Source organism: Mustela putorius, unplaced genomic scaffold (assembly GCF_011764305.1).
Source record: "Mustela putorius furo isolate JIRA1106 unplaced genomic scaffold, ASM1176430v1.1 tig00003867_pilon_pilon_pilon, whole genome shotgun sequence".
NCBI lineage: Eukaryota > Metazoa > Chordata > Mammalia > Carnivora > Mustelidae > Mustela > Mustela putorius.
In genome coordinates, this window is record NW_025422019.1 from 7,321,905 (window position 1) to 7,349,338 (window position 27,434).

A 27,434-nucleotide genomic window follows, 5' to 3' on the forward strand; every position below is an offset into this window, starting at 1 on the left:
TGGTGCCTAAATTCAGAAGGTCTTTCTTTTCCCAAGTAAACTGATAATCTATTAGTTGGCTTGGGCCACCATAGCAAAATTCTATAGACCAGTGGCTTGAACAGAAATACATTTCTCACAGTTCTGAAGCCTGGTAGTTTGGGATCAGGGTGCCAGCATTGTCTGGTTCTGGACGTGGGGGGAAGGGTCTCTTCCTGGTCTGCAGACTGCTCCCTCCCTGTGTGCTCGCATAACTTCTCTGTGCCCGTGTGGAGAATGGAGCCAGCTTGTGGGTGTCTTTTGTTGAAGGACACCAAACCTGTTGGGTCAGGGCCCTATTCTTATGACTTTGTTTAACCTCAGTTATGTGCTTATAGGTCCTATCTCTAAGTACAGTCGTGCTGGGGGATTAGGACTTCAATATACATATTGGGGGTGGGAATGCAAACAGTCTGTACCATAACATTTGCCCTTTTCCACCATCGGGGAAAAATGGTCTGTGAAGTTAACTGTTGTATAACCTGTAATACTGTTAAATCAGGAGTAGCCGGCGGTATTGAGAATTGTAAATTGTGTCCCTACTTCCTTCCTCTGCCTTTTATTCTCTGTTATTTTGATGTCATTGCTTGAGACCAAACACAAACGCATGTTGCTCCCCTCTCTTTGTCTACTGAAGTAAGTACCCTTTCCCCCTCCTCCCCAACCTTCACAGGCTGGCCTTGGTTCCAGGGTATACTGGAAAGTTGTCCCCCCTCACCCCACTGTGTGTTTATTGGCAAACTTTTAAACCTGTGGAAAAATACTAGGACTAATAGTAATACCTGTATTTACCAGTTAACATTTTTGTCACATTTGTTTTCTTTCTCCCTGTATGTATACACATACCCACACATAGAAACGCACTTTTTTTTTCTCCCTGAACCATGATATTTTTGCTCTGACCTGATGTTTTTGCTCTGAGATACATCTGTTTATATCTCTCAATAACAAGGATATTTTCTTATAGAATTACATGTTATTTTCATATCTAAGAAATTCAATATTGCTAAAAATGGTAACATTTGATGTACAGTCCGTATTCAGATTTCCCTGTTTTTGTTTGTTTTAAATCTGTTCTGTTTCTTAAGCCTTTTTTTTTGCTGCTTTCTTATCTTAGTTCGTATTTGTGTTTTTCCGACTACTTACTCGCTCTTCCTGAAGCACATGCCATGTGTCTCTGCTTTCATGCCTTTGCGCACAGGCTGTACCTTGTTTGGAACCTGTCTCATTCCATCTTTATTTGGTAAAATGCTGTCCCTTAAGCACATTTTAAGTGGTTCCTTCCTCTTTCAGAGAATGTTTCTTGCTATCATCTAGTATATTTGCTCCCTTCTCTAAACTGTGTGAGTTCTTTGCACTTCTGTATGATCTATATTATATCCTGCTCTGTATTAAATGAAGAATTTGTGGACTACCACTCCCCTCCCTCCCCTCCACCAAGCCCCTTTTAGGACCATTAGCTTCTTGAATACAGGGCTCTATGTATAATGGCTTTTACTACCTATTTTTTTGCTCTCTAAGTATTTTATTGAGTTCAATCTAGAAAGCTTTTTACATGGAGTTTTGTTTTTAGTATATAATTCATTTATTTGTAGTATTTTCTGTTTTGGGAAAGTGATCTGAAAATTCTGGATTCCTGACATCCTCTGAAAAAATTGAAAGCACTAAGGGATGTGGACTTTAACACATGTACAGGGAGGGGCTTGAATTTCCCCTTTGGAATTGTACCAGCATCATGGCTTTGTCTAGTCAAACATCTATAAGGGATTGTATCACAGTTGCACTGGCAGATTGGTGATAAACTTGGGGTGGCGTACAGCCTGTTGTGCCCCAGCAGGAAGCGCTGTGGACTGACACAGAGCAGCTGTAAGATCTCTTCTTTTACATCTAGGTTCGAGACGCAGCAATAAACAGCTTAGTGGAGATTTACAGACACGTGGGAGAACGTGTGAGGGCAGACCTCAGTAAGAAAGGATTGCCGCAGTCCCGGTGAGTTCAGACTGTCTTCCTTCCTTCTGCTCTTCTCATCTTCTTTCTTCCGTTAACCGCCTGGTTTGCATTACTTAATTTACAGTGGTGATTATATTCAAAGAATCTGTGGTCAGAGGATTGGTGGTTGGAGGCCTTATTCAGGCCCATTCCACTTACTCAAAAGGAGGACTGTCACCCAGACATCTAGCCGCATCTCATGCCATGTATTGATTCTAGAAGCGTGTTTAAAATGGAAAGGTATTGAACAATTTGAGCATTTTTTGGCTTGTGTAGTTATATCTTGTTTGCAGCAAGTACCAAGTGCAGTAGGTGCTTTAAATATATTTGTTTGAATTAATGAAGCCTTTCCAGAATGAGCCTGGATAGAAATAAAGAAGTAATAATTCTGGAAAGCATCTTTGAAAAAGTAATTTTCTGCCAGTCTCAATTCATAGAGCCAGTGCAAGGGCATCCGCATCTCATCAGATCCAAGACCAAGTGAGTTCACGGATGTCTCTGTTGTAGTCAGCGTTTTAAAAAAATAATGAAAACTGGATATTTATAATTTTAACCTTGGTGGGGGAATCTTAGACCCTTTGTGCTCTGCCCCATTCCTTTAAGGGAGAGAGTAATATGCTAGTCCTGGGGAGCTACACGTGGCCTGGGCTTCTGGAGCAGCTTGTCTGAGCCCATCACTGTGTCCGGGAGGTAGAAGGACCCATGAAGTGACTTGGGAGAGCACACAGTAAGAGTCAGAGCTCAGAGGGTAGCCCTGTTCTTTTGACTCCCCTTTTAATTTTCTCTACCCCCATTTCACAAGAGTTTACAGAATATTGGGAGTCTAAATATGGGTTGGGATTTTGAAATATACTGGAGTCCTCTATCTTGATGTTTCTTAATTACCTATGATGGAAGCAGGCCCTTTACCCTAAAGTAAGGGTTCTGTGAGCAGGCAGCTGGGGCTTTACTCACTGTTGTTGAGAGTCCTGTCTCCCGGGTTGCTCTCACGATGGCCCCTGAGCTATGTGCAAGATTATTAGGTGGGGATAAAACTGTTTTCATGTTTTTTATAACAGGTAATCTGTGAGAATAGACTTATTTTGTTCCTGTGTTTTATGAACCTCAGATTTCTTGTCTTTGAGTATATGGGGGAATGCATAGGAGAAAGACAAACTTAAAGACAAAAACCCTACATAGTGTCCTAGGGAAAATTGGAGGGCCCAGGTGAGCAGGGACGGCAGGACTGGCGGGAGAGGGCTGTTTACTCATGATGTCAGTGTCATCATTGGGAAGACAGGCTATGAGCAGTGAAGCCCTTTCCTGCTGGGGGTGGGGGCTTCACCAGGCTGGGTAGCTCCCAGTGGCTCCAGGCTATGAGCAGACCATCTCACCTAGTGGGACATCTGTGTTCTTTCTGAAGGCTTCTATAGCAAGCCCATACTCCTGGGAGGTGACATGGTGACACGGAGGTCTGGAGAGATGAGTGCTCAGAGGAAACTGCTATCCTTAGGGGAGGCTGGCTTGCAATGCTGCCCCTGGGCTGGCGGCTGAAAGCTTTGATCTGGGGGGACTTCCCATTCCCAAAGAGTGGGCAAGAGTGGCTCACGGTGCCCTGGCAGTGTGTGTTACACTGATCATCTACTTTCCTTTGGGTAGTCTGGCATGTTGCTAAGTGCTACTTCAGGGAGTGTCTGCATGACCAGCCCCAGCAGAGCCCTGGAAGATAGCACGGCACACCGTTGTCGTTGTCATAGCCTGTTGCTGGGGATAAGCATGTCTTCTGTGATGCCACTCCACCAGGACGGGCTCTGGGAAGCTTGTGCCTGGTTTCCTGCAAACCTTTCCCCATGTACCTTCTCCCTTTGCTGGTTTCTTGGGAGTGTCCTAAGTATGATAGTGATGGCCATGAGTGTGAATGTGCCCCGAGCCCTGAGTCCTCTCAGCCAGTCATTAAACCTGCGTGTGGACTTGGGGACCCCAACACAGAGGGCAGTTGAGGTCAGGCCCCAGGGGGCAGTTCATGCCAACCCGACCAGGGGCTAGAACCTTCTCATTCAGACTCCCAGTGATTGGTTTTTATACCACCACCCTCCCTTCTTTTTTTTTTTTTTTTAATGAACAGCTGCAGAAGAGTTAGTTTGGTCCTCTGTGAATGGGAATGAGGCTCCTGATCCCTGATGTGACTTAAAATCCTTCCTAAAATTTTTAGACCACATGCAGAGGGTGGTCCTAAGGAAATGGGCCCACATCCTTCTCAGTTGTGGCTGTAAAACTCTGGTTAGACATGGTGCCTGGAGAGGGAGGCTGTTGGTGCTTCAGAGGCATTACTCTGGCGAAAGAGGCCAAAACTTCGTGTTTCTTCGTATTTATTACAAGACACTTAACTAGCACTGTGAGGGTTGGAGCCCCTGGCCGCCACCTTTAGTTTGATTTTGCCAGGGACACATGCGAATGGAATGAGACCTTGGAAGAATTCTGCCGTTGTTTAGAAGATTCACTGTCTGCTGTCTGTGGCTCCAAGTGGCTGATGGGAATACTTGAACATTCTAGACTTTTGTTAGTCATTTATATATATCTGTTTTGCTGTTATGTGAGCATCACAGATTTTCAGCTTAGCAAGATATGCCATAGGACTAATAACATAGTGTGGGATATGCGTGGTGCTTTCTGAAACATGCATTTCATCCTGAAATGAAAATGCTGCCCTCTTAAAAGTTTGTCCACTGAGTGAGTGCTGTGTTTGAGAAGATTAATTCTATCTCTAGGAAATGTGTGATGAATAAAATGCCTTGATAATATCAGCTCAGTGACGTAAGCATTAAGATAAAAAATGTGCCTTGAGGTGCAGCTCCTTTTTCCCTTTCACAGTTGGGGGGAGACCTGTCCTTTCATCTGCTTCACTTGGGAGGAGCTGGAATTTCACTCTGGGCCATGCATTTGGTTGTTGTTTGAGTATTGTCTCTCTGGTAGCTAAAGTAATTTTTTTTTTTTAAGATCTCATTTATTGAGAGAGAAAACGAACAGGGGGAGGGGCAGAGGGACAAGTAGACAAGTAGACAGGGGAGCCTAACACGGGGCTTGCTCCCAGGATCCTGAGATTATGCCCTGAGCTAAAATCAGATGCTTATTAACTGATTGAGCCACTCAGGCTCCTGTCATTCAGAATGGTAAAGCCAGTGCCTCATTGAGTCATTCCAGCTTTCAGTGTTTCCATGGAGAATTCTAAAGCCATTCTGTTTCTTCATCCTATGTAGATAACTTTGATTTTCTTGGTCTGAAACTTAATGATGATGGGTCTTGTCTGAGAGACCATTTTTCTCTATTTGCATGGTACACTTGGAGGGCTTTTCCTTCTGGAACCTCATGTCTTCTGAGTAAGGTACTTAGGAATATGGCTACTGTATTTATAAATATAGGTAGTATGTAAATATAAAACTTATATTTACAAGTATGATAGTTATACTATGACCACTTGAATATTGGGTATTTGATTTAAAAATTTGCCTTTCTTGTTCCAGTTGTATGGTCCCTTTTTATAGTATTCCACTTCTGTTTTTTAAGTAAGAGCCTTCTTGAAATATTTCTATACCATAATTTTCATATTTTTATAATTTACCGTATCTCCTTGAAAATGAACAGTTCAGTTGTTTCTAGTATATTCAGAAAGTTGTGTGGCAGTCATTGCTATCAGTAGAACATTTGAAAAGAATCCCTGTATCCATCAGCAGTCGCTCTCTATTCCTTCTCCCTAGTTCCTGACAACCACTAGTCTACTTTTTATTTCTATGGATTTGCCTGTTTTGGGACATTTCATGGAAATCACACAAACTGTAACTTTTTCTTGACTGCCTTCTTTCACTCACCACAATACCTTCAAAGTTCAACCATATTATACCATGAGTCATTCCTTTGTATTGCTGAATAAAATTCCACTGTGTGTAGATTTCACATTTTGTTTCTCCATTCCTCTGTGGATTGACACTTGCTTCTACTTTTTGGCTATTGTGAATAATGTTGCTGTGAAAGTGGTTGTACAGATCTTTCTTACATTACTTGCATTCAGCTCTTGTGGTTAGATTTCAGAAGTGGAGCTGCTGGATCAAATACACTGCTATGTTTAGTATTTTGAGGAACCACCATTATGTTTTCCACAGCTGTTGCACCGTTTTGCATTCCCACTAGCAGTGCCAACAGTTGTTATTTTGGGTTTTGGATTGTTTTGTTTTATTTTCTTAGTGTTTGGGGATTTCAGTTGCCATCATAATTTATGGAAGCCTAGTTAGAATTATTATCCTTAATTAATTTCAGTATTAAAAACTTTACTCTTACATAGTTCTGTTTTCTCCCCTTGTTTCTTTTTCTGTATGTTTATCTATACATCTTTGTATATTAAGCCCACTAACACATACAGTTTTGTACTTTTATTTCCTAAAGATTTTATTTATTTATTTGACAGAGATCACAAGTAGGCAGAGGCAGGCAGAGAAAGGGGGAAGCAGGCTCCCTGCTGAGCAGAGAGCCTGATGTGAGGCTCAATCCCAGGACACTGGGGTCATGACCTTAGCCTAAGGCAGAGGCTTAACCCACTGAGCCACCTAGGCACCCCAGTTTTACACTTCTTGCTTTATGTAGTTTACTTTTAAGTCATGTAAGATATGAAAAAAGTTAAAAACAAAACATACATTTATATTATTGTATTTACCTAGATTTTATCTTTACCTTTGTAGTTCCTTTTACTGGTGTTTTTATAGTCATGTGGTTTTGGGCTAATGTATTGGCTTCTTTCATTTCAAACTGAAGGGCTTGTCTAATTTTTTATTTATCTAAAAATGTCTTAAATTTTCCTTCATTTTTCCCCCACTCAGAGTCTGCAATTCATTATATTTGGTGGTATGATTTCATGTAAAGACTGAAATATCTTTGGTCCAGAGAAGATTCTCTGCTTCATTATTTTTTTATTTTTAAGATTTTATTTATTTATTTGACAGAGAACACAAGTAGGCAGAGAGGCAGGCAGAGAGAGAGAGAGAGAGAGAGAGAGAGAAGCAGGCTCTGCACTGAGCAGAGAGCCCGATGTGGGGCTCGATCCCAGGACCCTGGGATCATGACCTGGACCGAAGGCAGAGGCTTTAAACCCGCTGAGCCACCCAGACGCCCCTCTCTGCTTCATTTTTGAAGGATAATTTTGTTGGATGTAGAATTCTTGGTTGAGCTTTTTAGGTTTTATTTTATGTGTGTATGTATTTGCTTGCTTATTTTCAAATTATTGAAGTATACTTGGTTGAGATTTCAAATTTCAAGTCCAAATATGTTATCCCAGTGCCACCTGGTCTCCACTGTTTCTTTTCTTTTCTTTTTTTTTTTTTAAGTGAGAAATTAATTATCTCATTGAGGATTTTTTGTATGCAATGAGTGGCTTCTCTCTTGTTGCTTTCTCTTTTTTTAAATTTAAATTCAATTAGCCAACATAGAGTACATCATTAGTTTCAGATGTAGTGTTCACTAATTCATCAGTTGGATATAAGACCCAGTGCTCATTACATTATGTGCCCTCCTTAATGCCCATCGCCCACTTACCCTGATCTCCCACCCACCTTCCCTCCAGCATCCCTCAGTTTCTTTCCCATAGTTAAGAGTCTCTCATGGTTTGTCTCCCTCTCTGATTTCTTCCCGTTTTCCCTCCCTTCTTCTATGATCCTCTGCACTGTTTCTTATATGCCACACATGAGTGAGATCATATGATAATTGTCCTTCTCTGATTGACTTATTTTGCTCAGTATAATACCTTTCAGTTCCATCCATGTTGATGTATGGTAAGATTTCATTCTTTCTGATGGCTTAGTAATATACCGTGCGTGCGTGCGTGCGTGCGTGTGTGTATGTGTGTATGCACATACCACATCTTTATCCATTCATCTGTCAGTGGACATCTGGGCTGTTTCCATAGTTTGGCTATTGTGGACATTGCTGCTATAAACATTGGGGTGCAGGTACCCCTTTGGATCACCACATTTGTCTTTTTGGGGTAAATGCCCAGTAGTGCGATTCCTGGTCATAGGGTAGCTCTATTTTCAACTTTCTGAGGAACCTCCATACTGTTTTTTAGAGTGGTTGCCTCAGCTTGCATTCCCACCAACAGTGTAGGAGGGTTCCCCTTTCTCTGCCTCCCCGCCAACATTTGTTGCTTCCTGACTTGTTTATTGTTGCGTTCAAGATTTTCTCTTTGTCTTTTCTTCCAACAGTTTGTTTCTATTTTGTCTAGGTTAGGATTTCTTTAAGTTTATCCCATTTGACGTTTCTTGAACATGTAGATTAAAATTTTATATAAAATGTGTGAAGTTTTTGGCCATTATTTCACCATGTATTCTGCCTTTTTTCTCTCTTCTGGTAATTCCCATTATATGTATGTTGGTACATTAGTATTATAAGAACATGAACTCTTAGGCTCTGTCCTTTTTTTGTTTCTCAGGGTATTGCCAATTGATTCATCTTCAAGTTTGCAGCTTTTTTCTTCCCCCAGCAAAAATTTGTTGAGCCGTCTTGTGAAATTTTTAAAAAGGTTTTATTTCTTTGGGTAATCTCTATACCAACATGGGGCTTGAACCCACAACCCAGAGATCAAAAGTTGCTTGCTCTACTGACCAAGCCAGCCAGATGCCCTATTTAGTGAATTTCTTTCTTTCTTTCTTCTTTTCTTTTTAAAGATTTTATTTATTTATTTTTGACAGAGAGACATCACAAGTAGGCAGAGAGGCAGGCAGAGAGAGAGAGAGAGAAGCAGTCTCCCCACTGAGCAAAGAGCCGGATGCGGGCCTTGATCCCAGGACCCTGAGATCATGACCTGAGCCGAAGGCAGTGGCTTAATCCGCTGAGCCACACAGGTGCCCCTCTAGTGAATTTCTTATTTCAGTTTTTGTACTTTTCATTTTTAGAATTTCTCTATGATTCTTATTTTTTTCTGTTTCTTCATTGATATTCTCTATTTGGTGATACATTGTTCTTATATTTTCCTTTAATTCTTTAGAAGTAATTTTCTTTAGTTCTTTCAACACATTTATAATAGTTGATTTCAAGTATTCATCTATTCAGTTCAGTGTCTGGGCTTCCTTTAAGGATAGTTTCCATTGACTAATTTTTTTTTTCTCCCTGTATGGGCCATATTTTCTTGTTTTTCACAGGTGTAATTTTTTTATACTTGACTAGTTGAAACTGGTCATTTACAATAATCTGTTGTGACAACTTTGGAAATCCTTTTTACTCTCTCTTCACATGTTGTTGGTGGTGTTTGTTGTTTTTGTTGTTCCTTGTTTAAGTGATTTTCCTGAACTAATTGCATACAGTCTGTATTTTTATCTTTATTTTTTTATGTGTGTGGCTGCTGAAGTCTCTGGTTAACTTAGTGTTCAGCTAATGATTAGACAGAGATTTCCTTGAATGACTGTAACCAGTAAATCTTGTAGCCTTTGGTGAAGGGTTGTCTGTGTATGTTGAGGAATGTTTTCAGTGTTCTGGCAGGCAGTTTTTACATCGCTGCCTTCCCCTTTATTGGCTGCTTGTGCAGAGCCTCAAGGTCAGCCAGGCATGAGACCTTAGTGATTTCTTAGGTGTTTCCTCAAACTTTCTTGCACATATATGTAGCCTTGCAGATTCCCAGGAATATGTCAGATTTTTTCAAAGTTTCCTGCGAAGATATCTTTCTCCATTTTTCTTTGTAAGTTTTTTGGTCAGTGTCTTTGCTCCAGTTTTATCATCTCAGGCAGCTGCCGTGTTAAACAGTTGCTGTGGATTCTTTTTGGTCATGGCTTCAGGGAAAAGAGTCTCAACCATTAAGCATGCTGTGAATCAGGTCAAGTAAAACACTGTGAATGGGGATTCTGGAATATGCCAGAGAGGTAAAATAATTACAGTTCTCTTAGAATGGGGATTTTTATGCTGCTCCCCACTTGTTCAGCTCCTCCCAGTGGCTTTAAGGCTGCTGGTTTTCAAACTGCCGTGATTTGGGCTGTTGATTCTTTAGCTAGTGAGTTGGAGATGGAAATAAGATATAGCAAAACAGTGAAAAGCTTGTTGTCCTTACCAAGATTAGCCATTTTTCTTGAAGAATGCTCCTTGGATTGTTGCAAGTCTTTGTTTTCAGAGCCTGAAAAACTTGATTTTAACGGATTTTTGCCAATGTTTTATTTGCTTCTTTGGAGGAACAGATTTTCAGGGGTCCTTATTCTGTCATTTTGAAGGGCTCCTTCCATGTTAGTTTTTATAATTGCAGTATTTTCTTGATCTGTTTGGAAGTATTATGATATATTTTAAAAACTTCTCATTGCCTCTTCTTTCCTCTGTATTGTGATTTTGGAGTATGTATTTATTCATGTTGGTCTCTTTCACTTTAAAAATTTTGCTCGTGTGTCTTTGAATGCTTGGTTATCTGCTCATATTTAAGAATAGTGGACTAAAAAGTCAATGAAAAGTTCTGAGCGTATGGATGGGTCTTGTTGATTGTGAACAGACTAGTATTTGCTTTTATGAGATTATTTTAATTTTTAAAATTAATTAGTATTTGAGAGAGAGTCATGGGATTAGGAGGGAGAGGGAGAGAGAGAATCTTGAGCAGGCTCCACACCCAGCACAGAGCCAGACATGGGGCTCAATCTCATGACCCCGAGATCATGACCTGAGCTGAAATCGAGAGTCAGACGCCCGGCCAAATGAGCCACTCAGGCGCCCCTAAATTTATAAGATATTCTAGGAAGGAATAATTAGATCTAGATCTTATAGTAAAATAAGTGCCAGTTCGATTGAAGGGTTGAATATAAATTTTGAATTGAGAAAAACCAGGGGAAAATGGTATTGGTTACTTGTCAAAATTTAAATTTGAGATCCAGAGATTTAAAATGAAAAATGAAAAAAAAAAAGTTGGTGCCTTTTGAGAGTAATCCTTAGTTATATATGCAGTGTCTTTGAATGTATAAAACTCACCCTTTAAGGTATGTGCAAATTCGTTGGTCCCAGAGAGGCATTTCATATTGCTGTGTTCGGAGGTAGAGGCAAAGAAGCCACTCCTCAGGAATTCTTTGTTAGTGTTAGACTGTCCTGAAGCCAGCTAACTGGCCTCCTGAGGTGGTAAGCTTCTTAGGGATCCCCTGTATAGACATCGCTGAGCAGAGAATGAGGCAGCTAGTGAGACAGAAGTATGAGTAGAGGGCGAGGCACACCTGCCTGAGGAAATTCTGAATTCAAGTGCAGTACCAAAAGTACTAATCTTTTGTGCATTCTCATACCTAGTTGTTTGGGCCAGCTTGTGGGTAGCTTGTTGTAGGTGTGGGTAATGTGGCCCCAGTGAGGAGACCTTGCCACAGCGAGAGCATCTGCGGACTCTCCCACAGTGGCCACTGAGAATGGTGACTACTCTAACCAACAGTGGGTGAAATTCTTGCCTCTTGCAGGAATTTTAGGAACAACCAAGGTGGGAGGGCTGCCTTGTTCCTAACTTGCAAACTTGCAGGCCTGCTCACATCAGAGGGTGTAGTTGTGACACAATAAAGTGGGAAATTGGTCAGGGCATATGCCCTGGCAACCTGTGTAGTGACATTATTCACACGCTTTGTAAGCCACTGGAGATCTTTGGTGCTTTTAAGAGGGAAGGTGATGGAAACATCATAAGAATTTGATTCTGGGGCATTTTTTCCAGATCTTTTAGTAACCTCTGGATTTGAAAGTGAGTTTTACTCCTATCTGGTCCTGAGATGACAAAGAAGATTTTTGTAATTCAGTGCCAACTTTGATTCATTGGTAGTGGCTGCCTGGAGTGGCTTTGAGAAGGATTTTGAGGCTCCATCTGGGCTTTAGATGGACAGATGGGCAAAAAAGCTTGATATCTGCCATGGAATGGGAATGGGGGGAAGGCAGTATTTCAGGCTCCTTTATCCCCCTCACTTTATGTCCCCTTGCTGATGTGTAATTTTGGCTCCCCTCTTACTTAGAATGTGACATTCTAAGAAGAAAAGAATGAAGTAGAAGCTTTAGAAGTTAAGAACGTTACACACTTATCCTCTGGCCAGCTCGGTGCTGGACTCAGTGAATGAACTGTGGATGAATGGAGGCCAGGATGTACCTAGTTTCCATAGTGAGGACAGGAACAGGATTCACGCAGGGATGTAATGCTCCTGCATTACATGGTATTTGATGAATACAGAACACCAGAAGTATATAGTTCCCATCCCTATCCCGAAGGAGAATCCGTTGTAGTTGTGAAGAAAAGACAAACATGTTTGAACTAATTACAGCTTGTCTGACAGGACAGCTTGTAAGCAAGTACTAAAATTTTTAGTCTGGTCCTGGAAATGGGTGGTGTGGGTCTGAACGCAGAAGTACATTGCTTTGGACTCTCATCCTTCACTCTTACTCCAGCGTGTCTGTGTTTTGCTTCAGAAAGCCTCGTTTTTTTCTTGACTTCTACCAGGCAAGATTAGCACCGCTGCACCCCATCCTACTCCCAGTTTTTCTCTCATTACTGGTGTCAGTAGGATGGAATGTTTTGACTGGTTAAGGAGTTTTGTTTCAATTTCAGTGTCAAGGTGACATTGATCCATTAACAGAAAATAAATGTAGATTTTTTTTCAGCTAAAGAATCTAGTCACAGTGCTTGTTTCTGGAGAAATTATTTAGAGCATTTTTTAAATTAAGCATAAGTCACAGGAAAGCCTTTATTTTGTAATGTCAGTGGATTCTGAAGATCTTTATTCTAAGTGATCACCAGTCTGTGCTTAGACAGAAATAGGAGAAACATATGCTTTTCATAATGTATACATTTTGTGTAGAGTGGTCAGTCCATTTAATACAGTGCCTGAGATCATGAGCTCTGGATTCTTACTCTCAGGGCTGCCTTCTCCACCTGAACTCACCATGTTAGCCAGAGTAAGTTTTCTGGTTTCCTCATCTGTGAAATGGAGATGATAATAATCTCGCATATGGCTATTGTAAGGATTGAGATTTTTCAGAGAGAGTCCTAAGCCAGTGCTTAGTCTATAATAAGTGCTCGATTATTGTTGGATGTTATTAATGTTATTAATGTAGTTACTGTTTTTGTTATTAGGTGGGTTTGTATCCTTGATTTTTTTTTTTAAAGATTTTATTTATTTATTTGACAGAGAGAGATCACAAGTAGACAGAGAGGCAAGCAGAGAGAGAGAGAGAGAGAGAGAGAGAGAGAAGGAAGCAGGCTCCCTGTTGAGCAGAGAGCCTGATGCGGGACTCGATCCCAGGACCCTGAGATCATGACCTGAGCCAAAGGCAGTGGCTTAACCCATTGAGCCACCCAGGCGCCCCTGTATCCTTGATTTTTTGTGGGGGTGTGACTCAACTTCATATTAGTGTTTTAACATAATTGGCTATAAATGGTGACAGTTAATAGTTTCTATATATACAAGTATATATTTTTTTCCCTACAGGTTGAATGTAATTTTTACAAAATTTGATGAAGTCCAAAAATCTGGAAACATGATACAGTCAGCAAACGGTAAGTAGAAAAAGCAGTCTTTCTATTTTTGCCTTTTCAGTTTTAGGTCAGTAATATGCTAGGTCTGAACAGCTGAATTTGATATCTTGAGGACAGTGTCTAGGTCTGAAGTCTTACCTCCATGTACCCACTTTCCCAGGCTAGAAACTGTGGTGGTGTTGCCAACCTTCTTTTGGAGCGCACACTGAACTCAGGAGCTTGGAGTCCTGGGCGATTCTGACTATAGCTGCCGCTCTGCTCCTAGTGCAAGTCCTTGTAGTCTTTTACCTGTGCTCTCACAGTGTCCTTCTGACCAGCGTCCTTGCTGTTATTCTTCCCAAGCACCTATGGGCTGTTTTTCATACAACAATCAGAATAGTCCTTCCTTTTTTATTACTCTTAAGTAAAAAAAATTTTTAAGTAGGTTCCACACCCAATGTGGAACTTGAACTCACGACCCTGGGATTGAGTCTCATGTTCTGTCCACTGCACCAGCCAGGCACCCCTCAAGTAGTCCTTTTCGGATATAACTGCTATGATGTTAATCCCTGGTTCAGAATCCTCCCGGGGTTTTCATCACATGGAGACTGCGGCTCAATGGCTCATCCTGGCCCACCAGGCCCTGCACATGCTCTGATGTTGACCACCATTCTCATGTCATCTGGTGTTCTTCCCCAGAGTTCTCTTGGCTCCCGTCCTGTTGACCTCCTTGCTAATTTTGAACATTCCAAGCTTCTGCTTCAGGGCCTCAGCGCTTACAATTCTTTCTGCTTGAAACATTTGTCCTCGGGGGTCTCTGTGGCCCTCCTCCTCCTCCTCATTCCACCGAGACCTCAGCTGCACACACACTGTATTACCAAGGCCAGCCAGGATAGCATGTCCGATGTTCTGAGGGAACTCTGTGCCTACATTCTGTTTAATGTTCTTCTTACTGCGTATCACTGCAAAATAGTTTGTTTGTTCATGGGGGTGAGGACATTGTATTATTCCCTTCTTTATCCTGAGCGCCTCAAGAGTCCCTGGCATGTGGTATAGGTATGCAGTAAATATTGTCAAATAAATAAACAGAATAGTGGCTGAGACTTGAATTGTGACTTAATGTTTCTGGTACTTATATTTATTTTACTGTACTTTGTGATGATGGTTGAGGACAAGTGGTTATTTCTTGTGATTCCAGAAGGTGAAGAAAAGGCAAGTGAATTTGATGCATAACTGTGAATGAATGTATGAGTAAAGTCCTCACAAAGCAGTTGCCACCAAGAACTTTTTCTAACTTTGTTTTTTGTTTTTGTTTTTCTTTAAGATTTTATTTATTTGACAGAGATCACAAGGAGGCAGAGAGGCAGGCAGAGAGAGAAGGGGAAGCAGGCTTCCTGCTGAGACCCCCCCCACCCCGCTCCCCTAATGCTGGGCTCGATCCCAGGTTTCTGAGATCATGAACTGAGCCGAAGTCAGAGGCTTAACCCACTGAGCCACCCAGGCACCCCTTTTTCTAACTTTTGGATACCTCATTGCATCATAGCAATTTCTGAATTGCTAGGGATCTTAGATCACAGCATAGCTGTCAAATTTTGAAAACTTGAAGTCATAATAAAAGGTTGTCTCTTGGGGGAATGTCGCTGCTACTACATAGGGACGGAGCAGGGAACAGGATGTAGATCCTTAAGTCCTCCTCTGCTGTGTACCTGTCATTACCACTAAGGAATTTGTCTGTATATTATGTTTCTTAGAGACTGATTAAAGAGTTCTACACATGCTTTCACTAATCCCCCCTTATTTCTCTTCCATATGTTTATAAAAACAATACTAAAAGGGCAGAAAAAGAGTAGAGTAATTCTGCTATCACCAGTAAATCAGTGTTCATTTTTTCATACTCACTTAAAAACCATTGGTCTGTCACTGTATAATTTGTATATAATTTTATCATGGCATAACTTCTGTACATTGCCTCCTACTTTTTTTTAAAGGATTTTATTATTATTTTTTTTAAAGATTGTTCATTTATTTTTATTTATTTTTTTTTTTTAAGATTTTATTTATTTATTTGTAAGAGAGAGTGAGAGCAAGCACAGGCAGACAGAGTGGAAGGCAGAGTCAGAGGGAGAAGCAGGCTCCCTGCGGAGCAAGGAGCCCGATGTGGGACTCGATCCCAGGACGCTGGGATCATGACCTGAGCCGAAGGCAGCTGCTTAACCAACTGAGCCACCCAGGCGTCCCAAGATTGTTCATTTATTTATTTATCTGACAGAGATTACAAGTAGGCAGAGAGGCAGGCAGAGAGAGAGAGAGCAGAGAGCCCGATGTGGGGCTCGATCCCAGGACCCTGGGATCATGACCTGAGCTGAAGGCAGAGGCTTTAACCCACTGAGCGACCCAGGTGCCCCTAAGATTTTATTTTTAAGTCATGTCTGTATCCAACATGAACATGGAATTCGATCTTAAAAGCTTGAGATCGAGTAACACACTCTAGTGCCTGAGCCAGCCAGGTGCCCCCTACTTGTATACATGCTTTTGTATGTGCTTTCCAATGCATTCCTGGTAGAGTTAGAACCAGAATCCTGGCCATGGGGGACTTACGCTCCTGTGGTGAGCGGTGTTGATGGCGTACATGGGCAGGGCTGCCCAGCGAGTTGCCAGACATGAGCTTTTAATTCTGTGTGTGTGTGTGAATTTGTGTAATTGGTGTGGTTTCCCAGTTTAAACCTTGGTACTTGTTGGTACCATGATAAAAAGTACTAGGTAAAGAGGTAGTGGTGGTGGCTGAAAAGTGAGTTTGTGCTTTAATAGCCTGTGTTATAAATCATAACTGTGAAACAGAATCTCATTATAATACTGGCACTAGGGAGGAGAAACACACCCATGCTGGAGGCCTTACCCAGTAGAGCCTTTGTATACTCTATGAGTTTTAATGAACACGACACACATGATTCACTCGAGCACTAAAATCCTGTGGCTTTGGGTGTGTCACAACAACATTTCATTCTAAATTTTCCATGTGTTGTAAATATTGTCCCTGCATATCCATATATGTATGTGTATGTGGTAAAGGGGTAGGATTGAGAATGAAGACAGTTCTTTCAGGCATCTGTGTTAAAAATAGCAGATGGCAAGGAAATCTTGAATTAAGAATTACTGGAGGCCTTTAAAATTTCAGCTTTTTGCTGTCCGTATGTAGTATTACTTTTTAATTGTTGGAACCAAAACAGATTCACGTAAAAGAGTATGTATTAAGATTTTAGAGTTCTTTAAACCGCTGAGCCACCCAGGCACCCCAAGATTTTAGAATTCTTAATCCAGATAAGTTTGGTCTCTCTATGCTTACTTTGAGAGACTGGTAAGATGTCCAGCAGCTGTCAAATGAAAACCACCTAATCTGCTTTGCTCAAGTCAGTGAACATTTAGATAGCATAGAGAAACCGCATTTGGAAAATAATAAAACCCTCCTCTAATTTTTGTGTTTTTTTGGTTCACTGACTCCCAGTTTTTGAACCCTGCACGTCAGACCACTGACTGCTCTACTTCTCAGCTCTCCACGCTCTGCCGTCTTCAGTTTGCTGCTTATATAGGTACACTGTGATCTCTCTGAAATTTCCCGTTAGTTCCTGGAGTTGTCGTAGGTTTCTTGGCATTTTCTGCATAGACAAATCATCTGCAACTAGGATGCAGTTTTATCTCTCTCAGATTTATGTATTACTTACTTTTTTTTTTTTTTAATTTTATTTATTTGACAGACAGAGATCACAAGTAGACAGAGAGGCAGGCAGAGAGAGAGAGAAGCAGGCTCCCTCCTGAGCAGAGAGCCCAATGTGGGGCTCGATCCCAGGACTCTGGGATCATGACCTGAGCCGAAGGCAGAGGCTTTAACCCACTGAGCCACCCAGGTGCCCCTATGTATTACTTACTTTTAAAAAAGATTTTATTTACTTATTTGTTACAGAGAGAGATCCCAAGTAGGCAGAGAGGCAGGCAGAGAGAGGAAGGGAGGAAGGCTCCCTGCTGAGCAGAGAGCCCGATGCAGGGCTTGATCCCAGGACCCTGAGATCATGACCTGAGCCGAAGGCAGAGGCTTAACCCACTGGGCCAGCCAGGTGCCCCTACTTCTTTTCTTGCCTTATTGCACTGGCTAGAATTTCCTCTTCTACATAATTAGAGGTGGTGGAAGTAGCCCTCTGGTTCCCAGTCTTAGGTCTTTCACAACTAAGTGTGATGTTAATTGTACGTTTTTTGTAGATCTTCTTTAGCAAAATGTGAGGTAGTTCTCATCTATTCCTTTTTATCTAAATTTTTATTAGAAGTCAGTGTTGGATTATTTTTGGGGGGGAAATTATCAGTGTATTTTAAATATTGAGATAAGTCTATACCAAAAATTTACTTTTTTTAAAGTGTATAATTTGTGTGTGTGTATATTCATAGAATTGTGCAATTATTTAATTCCAGAATATTTTTATCACCCCCAAAGAATACCTGTGATCATTAGCACTCCCGATTTCCTTCTCCTCCCAGTCTGTGGCAACTTACTTTCTGTTTCAAGGGATTTGCCTATTCAGGACATTTTATATAAATGGAATCACACAACATATGGCTTTTTCTGTATGGCTTCTTTCACTTAGCGTAATGTTTTCAGGATTCACCCATGGGATAGCATGTATTAGAACTTCATTCCTTTTTATAGCTGAATAATATTTCACCGTTGTATGGATATACCACCTTATGTTTACCCACTCATCAGTTCATAGACATTTGAGTTTCTGCTTTTTAAATCTTGTGAACAGTGGTACCGTGAATATTTGAAAGTTTTTATGTGGAGATGTTTTCATTTCTCCCATTTATATACCTTGCAATAGAATGTTGGCTCCTGTGGTAACTCTGTATTTAACCTTTGCCTAGCTGGCACCTTGTTTTTCAAGTGGCTGCACCATTTTACATTCTCAACGACAATGTATGAAAGTTGTAATTTGTTCATATTTACGTCAATACTTGTTATTGTCTGTTTCTTTGATTATAGTCATCCTGGTGGGTGTGAAGTGTTGTCTTTACGGTTTTGATTTGCATTTCCCTGATGACTAGTGATGTTGAGCATTTTTTCATGTGCCTGTTGGCCATTTGTAAATCCTCTTTGGAAAAATGTCTGTTGAGTTCCTTTGTCCTTTTTTTTTAAAGGTTGTTTGTGTTATTTATTTATTTATAAATTGAAGTATAAATTGAAGTGTTATTTATTTATAAATTTATTTATAAATTGGCACACAGTGTTACATTAATTTCAGGTCCACAGCATAGTGATTCCACAACTCTGATGTTGTAGAGTGCCACCACCATCTGTCACCATACAGCACTCTTACAGTACCATTGACTGTATTCCTTATGCTGCACCTTTCATCCCCATGATTTATTCATTCCGTAACTGGGAGCCTGAACCTTCCATTCCCCTTCACCCATTGGCCATTTTCCTACTCCCTGCTCCTCTGGCAACCATCAGTTTGTTCCCTGTATGAGTCTGTTTCCTCTCTTTGTTTCTGTGTTCATTCATTCATTTGTTTTGTTTTTAAAATTACACATGTAAGTAAAATCATATGGTATTTGTCTTTCTGATTTGTTTCACTTAACATAATACCCTTTAAGTCCATTCACGTTGTTACAAATGATAAGATCTCATTTTTTGTTAAGATTTTACTTATTTGAGAGAGAGAAAGAGAGGGAGCATGAGTGGGGGGAGGGGCCGAGGCAGAGGGAGGAAACAGACCCCACACTAAGCAGGGAGCCTGACATGGGGCTCAATCCCAAGGCCTTGGGATCTTGACCTGAGCTGAAGGCAGACACTTAACTGACTGAGCCACCCAGGTGCCCAGCTCTCATTCTTTTTTATGGCAGAGTAGACACCCCCACACACCCACCCCCATATACCCTCCCCACATGCACACCCACACATACCCACCATATTCTTTACCCATTCAACACTTGGGTTGCTTTCATATCTTGGCTATTTTAAGTAATGCTACAGTAAACATAGGGGTGCATATATCTTTTTGAATTAGTGTTTTTGTTTTGTCTTGGTAAATACCCAGGAATGGAATTACTAGGGTAATATGGTTATTTTTAATTTTTTTGAGGAACCTCCAAATTATTTTCCACAGTGGCTGCACAAATTTACATTCCCATGAACAGTGCACAAGGGTTCCTTCTCTACATATTTGCCAGCACTTGTTATTTTTTATTCTTTTGATTCTATCCATATGACAGGTGTAAGGTGATATCTAATTATGGTTTTGATTTGAGTTTCCCTGATGATCAGTGATGTTGAGTATCTTCTCATGTGTCTCTTGGCATCTATATGTCTTTGGTAAAATGTCTATTCAGATTCCTGCCCATGTTTTAACTGGATTGTTTGGTGTTTTGGTGTTTAATTGTAAAAGTTATCTATGTATGTTGGATATTAATTTTGTATTGGATAAAGCATTTGTAGATATCTTCTCCCATTCAGTAGACTGCCTTTTTGTTTTGTTGATGGTTTCCTTTGCTCTACAAAAGTTTTCTATTTTGATGTAGTACTGATAGTTTATTTTTGCTTTTGTTCCTCTTGTAATCTGTGAAAATGTTGCTAAGGTTGATGTCCAGGAAATTACTACCTGTGTTTTCTTTTAAGAGTTTTATAGTTTCAGGTCTCACATTTAAGTCCTTAATTCATTTTGAGTTTATTTTTGTGTATAGTGTAAAAAAGTGGTTCAGTTTAATTCTTTTGCATGTAGCTCTCCAGTTTTCCCAACAAACATTTATTTTGTAGTTTGAAGTTTTGTTGTTGTTGTTTTTAAAGATTTTATTTATTTGACAAAGAGCGTCAGAGAGCACAGGTCATGGAAGGAGAATCCAGGACCCTGAGATCATGACCTGAGCCAAAGGCAGACGGACTGAACCACTTAGGCATCCCCTGTAGTTTCAAGTTTTTATTTAAGTTATAGTTAGTTAACATACAGTGTAATACTAGTTTCAGAACCAACATTGTTTATTGAAAAGACCGTCTTTTTCCCATTATATAGTCTTGCTTCCTTTGTCATAGATTAATTAACTATATAAACATTGGCTTATTTCTAGGCTCTCTGTTTGTTCCATTGATCTATATGTCAGTTTTTGTGTTGGTACCATACTGTTTTGACTTGCATATCTTTATATTATATCTTGAAATCTGGAATTGTGATACCTCTGGCTTTGTTCTGCTTTTTTTCCTGGTTAGTTCCGCAGTTTACGTCTTTTGTTGCTCCATACAAATTTTTAGGGTTCTTACAGTTTTGTGAAAAAGTCTACTGGTATTTTGACAGGAGTTGCATTGAATTTATAGATGGCTTTGGGTAATATGGACATTTTAACAATATTAATTCTTCCAGTCCATGAATGAGCATGATATATCTTTTCATTTGATTATATCATCTTCAGTTTCTCTTATCAGTGTTTTAGTTTTCAGAGTACAGGTCCTCGTCTCTATAAGCTAATTATTTTTAGGGTTTTTTTTTTCTTTTTGGTACAATTGTAAATGGAATTGTTTTCTTAATTTTATTTTCTATTACTTTTTTTTGGTGTATAGAAGTGCAATAGATTACTGTATTGTGATTTTGTATCCTGCAACCTATACTGGATTCATTTATAAGTTCTAATAACTTTTTTAGGGGGGAGGAGAGTCTTCAGAGTTTTCTATGTTTAGTATCACATCATCTGCAGTTAGTGACAGTTTTACTTCTTCCTTAGCAATTTGGATGCCTTTTACTTTTTTTCCCTGTTGATTGCTGTTCTTTGTCCATTTTTAAATTGGTGTTTGTCTTTTTGTTGTTGGACTGTAAGAATTCTTTATATCTTCTGGACATCAGACTCTTAATGGATATATGATTTGCAAATATTTTTCTCTGTTCCATGGGTTATCTTTTTTTTACTTGGTTGGTATTTAAAAGTTTTTAATTTTTTATGAAATTTGTTACTTTTTTTGTTGTTACTTATGAATGGTAACCTTCATTTGAGTAAGAAAAGCTCTGGGTTTAAGCTAAGTTGAAAGAAGCTATTAATGTAATAGCAATACTTGTAGGGAAGAGATGAGTTTCATCGCAGGGTCTGTTTCTTGACATATTCAAAATTAGGTTGTTCTAAGATGTGTAATTGATTATGTTTATGTAACTCATGGGCTTAATATTTTTTAAGTGCACAATTGTGACTAAAAAACAGTAATGAAAAAGCAGCTGAGTAGCAATTGGAAAGGAGTGTCTTATCTGTAACAGAGCACTTCATCTTTGTAGGATTTTTTTTGTTGTTGTTGCTAGGTTACCCAAAGGCCTTTCAGCTTTGAATGGCAAGAATATGGGAGTTAAAAATATGTTGTTTTATAGATTTTTTTTCTTTTTTTCCATCTGCATATAATTAGCAAACCCCTTGAAGCAAAAATTACAGTTTTGCCTTCCATGGGTTTCAAAAAGCAAATTATTTTCTATGTAAGTCTTTCTCTTAATCATGCAGATGTGCTTATGCTCCCAGGAGAATTGGATTTTCAGCATGAAAGAGCCAATAATTACAGACTAGTCAGTGTCCTTTATCTGCGGCCACTTAATGATCTTTAATTAGATTTGATTGAAGTGAAGCCCATGGACATTAATTTGGTTAAAAATGTGCATGCTTTTGAGTTTCTTGAGCAAAGCTAACATGTTTATGAAGAAAGAATGAAAGTTTCATCCTGGTTAAATCTGTGAAAATTCCATAAAAATCCTGTAGCTAAAGAAAAAGAAAATACTGATTGCTGACAAAACTATAAACTAAATAACATAATTATAAAATTATCAACTAATACATGCCTGTATCTAGAGCATCATTTTCCTGCCAAATTGCATTCTGCCTTATGTTTTTCTACTAAAAAAAATTGTGTAATTTGAAAATGTTAGATGTCATTTCTGAGTTATTAGAAATGAGAAATACTGTAAAAATCTGAAAGTGACTAGACCAGTGTTATTAGGTAAGGTTTGAATTACTGCCCAGTGTAGCTGGGACAAAGCATTCATTTAAAGGTAAATTGAGTGTCGTCTTTGTTAAGAGTCAAGTCGTTATTATCTGTGTAGCCTAAAAACAGTGATTGTGAATAAGTGGATCAGGTGCTGGTCATGGGCTCCCATCCCCTCGCCTGCTTGTTTATTAGACTGTGTATATTACAAGGTCTTCAGTTCTGGTTTGGTATCTTAGGAAAGTGTTTCCATAGTCACAGGTCCAGGGATAATTATGTTAGATTATTTGCTGTCCTAAGGACAAGACCACCTGAAGTAGCCTGGGAGAGACTGTTTCTGACACCAGTTTTAAGTAGGTCAAGCTGCAGCTGGCAGCTTCATCCTCTGTGTGGAACTGAGCTTGCTTTTTTGACATTATTTTTACTTAAGGTTTATGTTAGGAATGTTCTTCCCTGTTTTTTCAAGGGGAAAAATCAGTCAGTTAAAACTGTTTTTAATACCAGTATTAAAGAAGGCTCTCTTCCACGAGTAAAGTCAGAGGGAGAAGGTTCACGTCCCACTCAATCCCCTTTTTAAAATAATTACTTATATATAGTCCAGGCTTTTATTTTGGAAGAGGGAGGCAGTTGCCATTGGTGCAGATCACACTGAAGAAGGCGTGTGGGTGGGGAGTTGGCTGATGCTTAAGTTGCTGTGAGTAGGTGCAGCTTTCAGAGCAGTGTTTGTATTGTACCAAAATCGCGGACAGTCATGACTACTGGGAAAGGTAGGCTATTCTAATTTATTTTGAAATGCATTTGTAATTATTGCTGGTTTGCTAGGAAATAAGTAACATATTTAAGATATTTTATCGTTGCTTTGATAACTAAAAATTGTGAATGAAACTTAAGAAAAGAATTGCTAGGAGTATTTCCATGGGGGCTGGGAAAAAACTGTGAGATGTATAGATAGATGCATTAACATTAATGTTGACCTTCAACAACTAAGGAGAAAGAGGAGATAGGCACAAGAAGTGACATTAGCTGTGTTTCATCTTGTTTCTTGTGCTTTAAATTTTTCCCTGCAGCTTTTGTATTCACAGTATGTGGGGTTATGAAAATAAATTATTTTGCAATTACAAGACATTTGTTACTGAGTATAAGCTGTCTCCAAAGGAATCTGCTGGCCAGAAATTTCCAAGATTTTTCAGCAGAGGATAGAAAATGCATGTAACTCATAGCAGTATAGGGATGCTGCTTCTGTCTGGAAAATCACTGTGTAAAATTTTTCCTTCCCTGTGGACTGGCATTTTAAAAACGAAGAAATGGAACTGAAAAATTACAAAAGAATTGTTTTGCCAAAGTCTTACCGATTAGCCTTCCATCTTTGCATGGAGCTTTGACCCGGGTTTTGGTAGTACTGAAATGATCTTGAAAGAACCCCTCCCCCCTGTGAACAGGTTTGTATTTGAAGAAAGTGCAATAGATGTGATACAGACAACCTGTGTGGCTTCTTCCCCTTCCTGGCAGGCTTTTAATTTGTTGTCTCTGAAGGATCATTTCCCAACCCTTCAACTGAAACAGGTATTACACAGAGTAACATTGTGCGGGATAACAAGTGTTCCTCTGCCTCCCACTCGGGGAAGCTGGCAAACATCCAGCTCATTTGTTCAGGTTTATTTTGTAGCGGATTTGCCTGGTCTGTCTATCTTAAGATAACTTGGGTTAAGTTTGCTGCAAATGGTCATGTTGGAAGAAGCCGCATTTCTGCTTGTGATATTTTAAAATTGAGAATTGGAGGTATATAGTGCTGGTGCTCTTTTTTATTTCATCTCTCATTACAGTACTCTGTATTCAGGTTAAGCCATCGTGGGAAACCAATACCTGGGGAGGAGAGCTAAATAATTCATGTTCTGAAGTGACCTTTTTCAGATCCCTTCATTTGAGGATTTAAAAGTGTGTTTCTTACAAGTGGCATTTGTCTTACGTTGTTATATTTTGACCTTTTTTTTTTTTTTTAAATAGGGCAAAGTAATTGTGGGAGTTGACTGTGTCCATGTCAAAGCCTGTGGATCAGGGTTTAAAGTAGACTGTCCTTTTGCTTGGGAATTTCCTTTCAAGTTGCCTACCTTGTTAGCCACTGTTACCTGAAATGCAGACTCCTAAGCATTGGTACCTTTTATCCTAAGGAACTGCAAATACAGTAGGAAACAAGGATTACAAATTGCTTCTTGGAGCAATGGCTTGTTTGAATCTTCCTCTGTTGGTCCACAATGAATAAAGAGCCCATGAGCAACCTGCAAAATAGAAAACCAGCCATTTAAGCACAATGGTATATTGAGTATTTTAATATTTCCAGAGCACTTTCCTGAAGGTTTTTTGTTATTTTTATGACTTTTCACAGCAGTTCCTTAAGGAGTGTTAGGCATAGTAGTTTTCTGACATGGACATAGGGGGTTTCAGGTTTGCTGTAATTGGCTTGATGGCTGGACCGAGCACAGAGCCCAGATTTTGCCTTCTTAGACCAGCCCTCCTCCTGGCAAGCTCAGTGCTAGGATAAGCCCTTGGGTCTGGGTTGTTTTTTTTTTTTTTTGATCCTCAAATTGGGCTATTTTTAGTAGTTGTCTTTGGGAGTGATTTAAAAATGAAAGCATTCAAGGAGACATTAAAACAGGCCCTACAAGTTTTAGATGCCCTCGAAATAGGATATTCCCAGTCAGTTGTTTGCCCAGCGAGGGGCTGAAGGAGGTAATTCCAAGAGTTGGAATTATGCTATGAACATGATGAGTTTATTTTTCAAAGCACTTTGGTATTGCCTGTGGATGTGTGTGTGGGGGTGGAGGAGTGCAGGAAAGGATGGACAAGTGCCTCATATGGAGAGCTGAGAAACCCAAGATCTTGACTGTAGGCCTCTGACTACTTAGAGTTAAATTTTTAAAATTGGGTTGCAGGGAGAAAGACTAATACAAGGCGGCCAATTTTAACCTTTCCAAATATAACAAGATTTAAACCAACCCCTTTTATCTCTTGGCATTTAATAAAACCAGGACTTTAGCACCAGTAAAGAAAAATAAGATGTAATTTAGGGTAAAGGATAGTCCTGTAAATGAAAAAAATATAGATCTATGAGAAATTGACAAGTTTTCCCTTGTAGTTCTTTGATGCAGACTAGTGTGAATCATCAAAAAGTGTTCCCAGTCCTAAGTGGTTTTGAGGACTGCTGGCCTAGGTGACTGGACTGGAAATGCACAATGACTTTGAGGCAGGCATGAGTCAGCTTGTGGACATGGGAACCCTTCAGACTGAGTGTCGGTGCTGTGCCCAAAGGAGCACTGCTACCCAGGGCAGGCTCCCTGTTGGTCAGCCTTGATTTCCTCCTGTGTGAGTGGGGATGACAGTTCCTGCACCACTGGGAGGAGAAAGTGAGACAGTGTATGTAGATAATTTGGCGCAGGACCTTGTCCATAGATACTGATTTGTGTGATAGAGGGACACAGTTCACTGTGGTAGCATCTGCTGATATGATGGGAGGTAGGAGTTGGTCTTAGGTTTAAAGTGATATGATTGGGGGCGCCTGGGTGGCTCAATGGGTTAAGCCTCTGCCTTGGGCTCACGTCATGATCTCAGGGTCCTGGGATCCAGCCCCGCATTGGGCTCTCTGTTCAGCAGGGAGTGTGCTTCTCCTTTTCCCTCTGTCTGCCTCTCTGCCTACTTGTGATCTCTGTCAAATAAGTAAATAAAATCTTTTTTAAAAATGATATGATTGATCTTTTTGCACAGATATGGAAACTCTCTTAAGAAAAACAGGATGCAGAATCAGATAGAGAATAATATCCCTTAAAAAGAAACTGCTAGGGCGCCTGGGTGGCTCGATTTAAGCCGCTGCATTTGGCTCAGGTCATGATCTCAGGGTCCTGGGATCTCTGCTCAGCAGGGAGCATGCTTCCTCCTCTCTCTGTCTCTGCCTGCCTCTCTGCCTACTTGTGATCTCTCTCTGTCAAATAAATAAAATCTTAAAAACAAAAACAAAAGCAAACTGCTACCCATGGGGCGCCTGGGTGGCTCAGACAGTTAAGCTTCTGCCTTTGGCTCAGGTCCTGGTTTTGGGGTCCTGGGATTGAGTCCTGCATGGATCTCTCTCCTCAGTGGGGAGCCTGCTTCTCCCTCTCTCTTCCTCTGCCTACCACTCTCTGCCTGCCTGTGCGCTCTCTCTCTGTCAAATAAAGAAAGAAAATCTTAAAAACAAAAACAAAAACAAACAAAAAAAAAGGCAAAGCAACTGCTACCCAGTGCCCAGATCTTGGTTTCCACGAGCACTAGGGCTCTCTGGGAAAATGGCCGATTCCAGGGCCGGAGCAGAGACGAGATGGTGCAGGATAGGCCTCTGTTGCATGTTGGAGCGCCAGAAAGTAAGAAAGTACTCCAAAGGTAAAGGAAAATGATGACGGGCTTACGACAGAATGACCTAGGAGTCAACTGAGCGATTTCCATTGGCCACAGCTGGAACATCAAGCAATGAAATAAGGTGGTATTGGATTGTAACCCACAGTATAAAATAAATATTGATGAGTCCATACTGATAACGATGAATGATTGAATAAATATGTAAATGGAGGAGAAGAGAGAAATCACTGCAGAATTGCTCCAGATCATTCATGTAACTACTCTACCCCAGAGGCAACCTAATGTCCCACTCTGTGTGTGATGTGCACAGTGACTTCGTTCCAGAGAGTACAGCATGGATGGGGGTGGGGGGGTGGGGCCGGGGAGAAGAACTTTACAGTGGAGAAACCTGGCCAGCACCGCCTCGGCCTGGTGATCAGGGTCAACATCAACAGTCTTGTTGAGAGAATGGCATTTTACCTCTGTGGTCTTCCTCCCTAAAACCCATAAGCTAAGCTGTCTAAATATGAGCAAAGCCTCAGTTTATCCCAATTTGAAGGATATGCTATAAACTGCAGAATTAGTACTGCTCAAAATTGTTATGTTCGTGACACCTGGGTGGCTCAA

The 27,434-nt window shown here is 40.3% G+C and overlaps 1 protein-coding gene across 14 annotated transcripts in view; it reads left to right on the top strand.

Annotated features, from left to right (window-relative positions):
* CLASP1 (cytoplasmic linker associated protein 1) overlaps positions 1-27,434 on the top strand; it is a 271,909-nt gene that overhangs the window by 104,978 nt on the left and 139,497 nt on the right. For all 14 annotated transcript variants that reach the window (XM_013060079.2, XM_013060078.2, XM_045066557.1 and 11 more), the window contains exons 7-8: positions 1,910-2,007; positions 13,434-13,501. In XM_013060079.2, the coding sequence (XP_012915533.1) occupies positions 1,910-2,007; positions 13,434-13,501 (166 nt within the window). The remainder of the gene's footprint in view (positions 1-1,909; positions 2,008-13,433; positions 13,502-27,434) is intronic.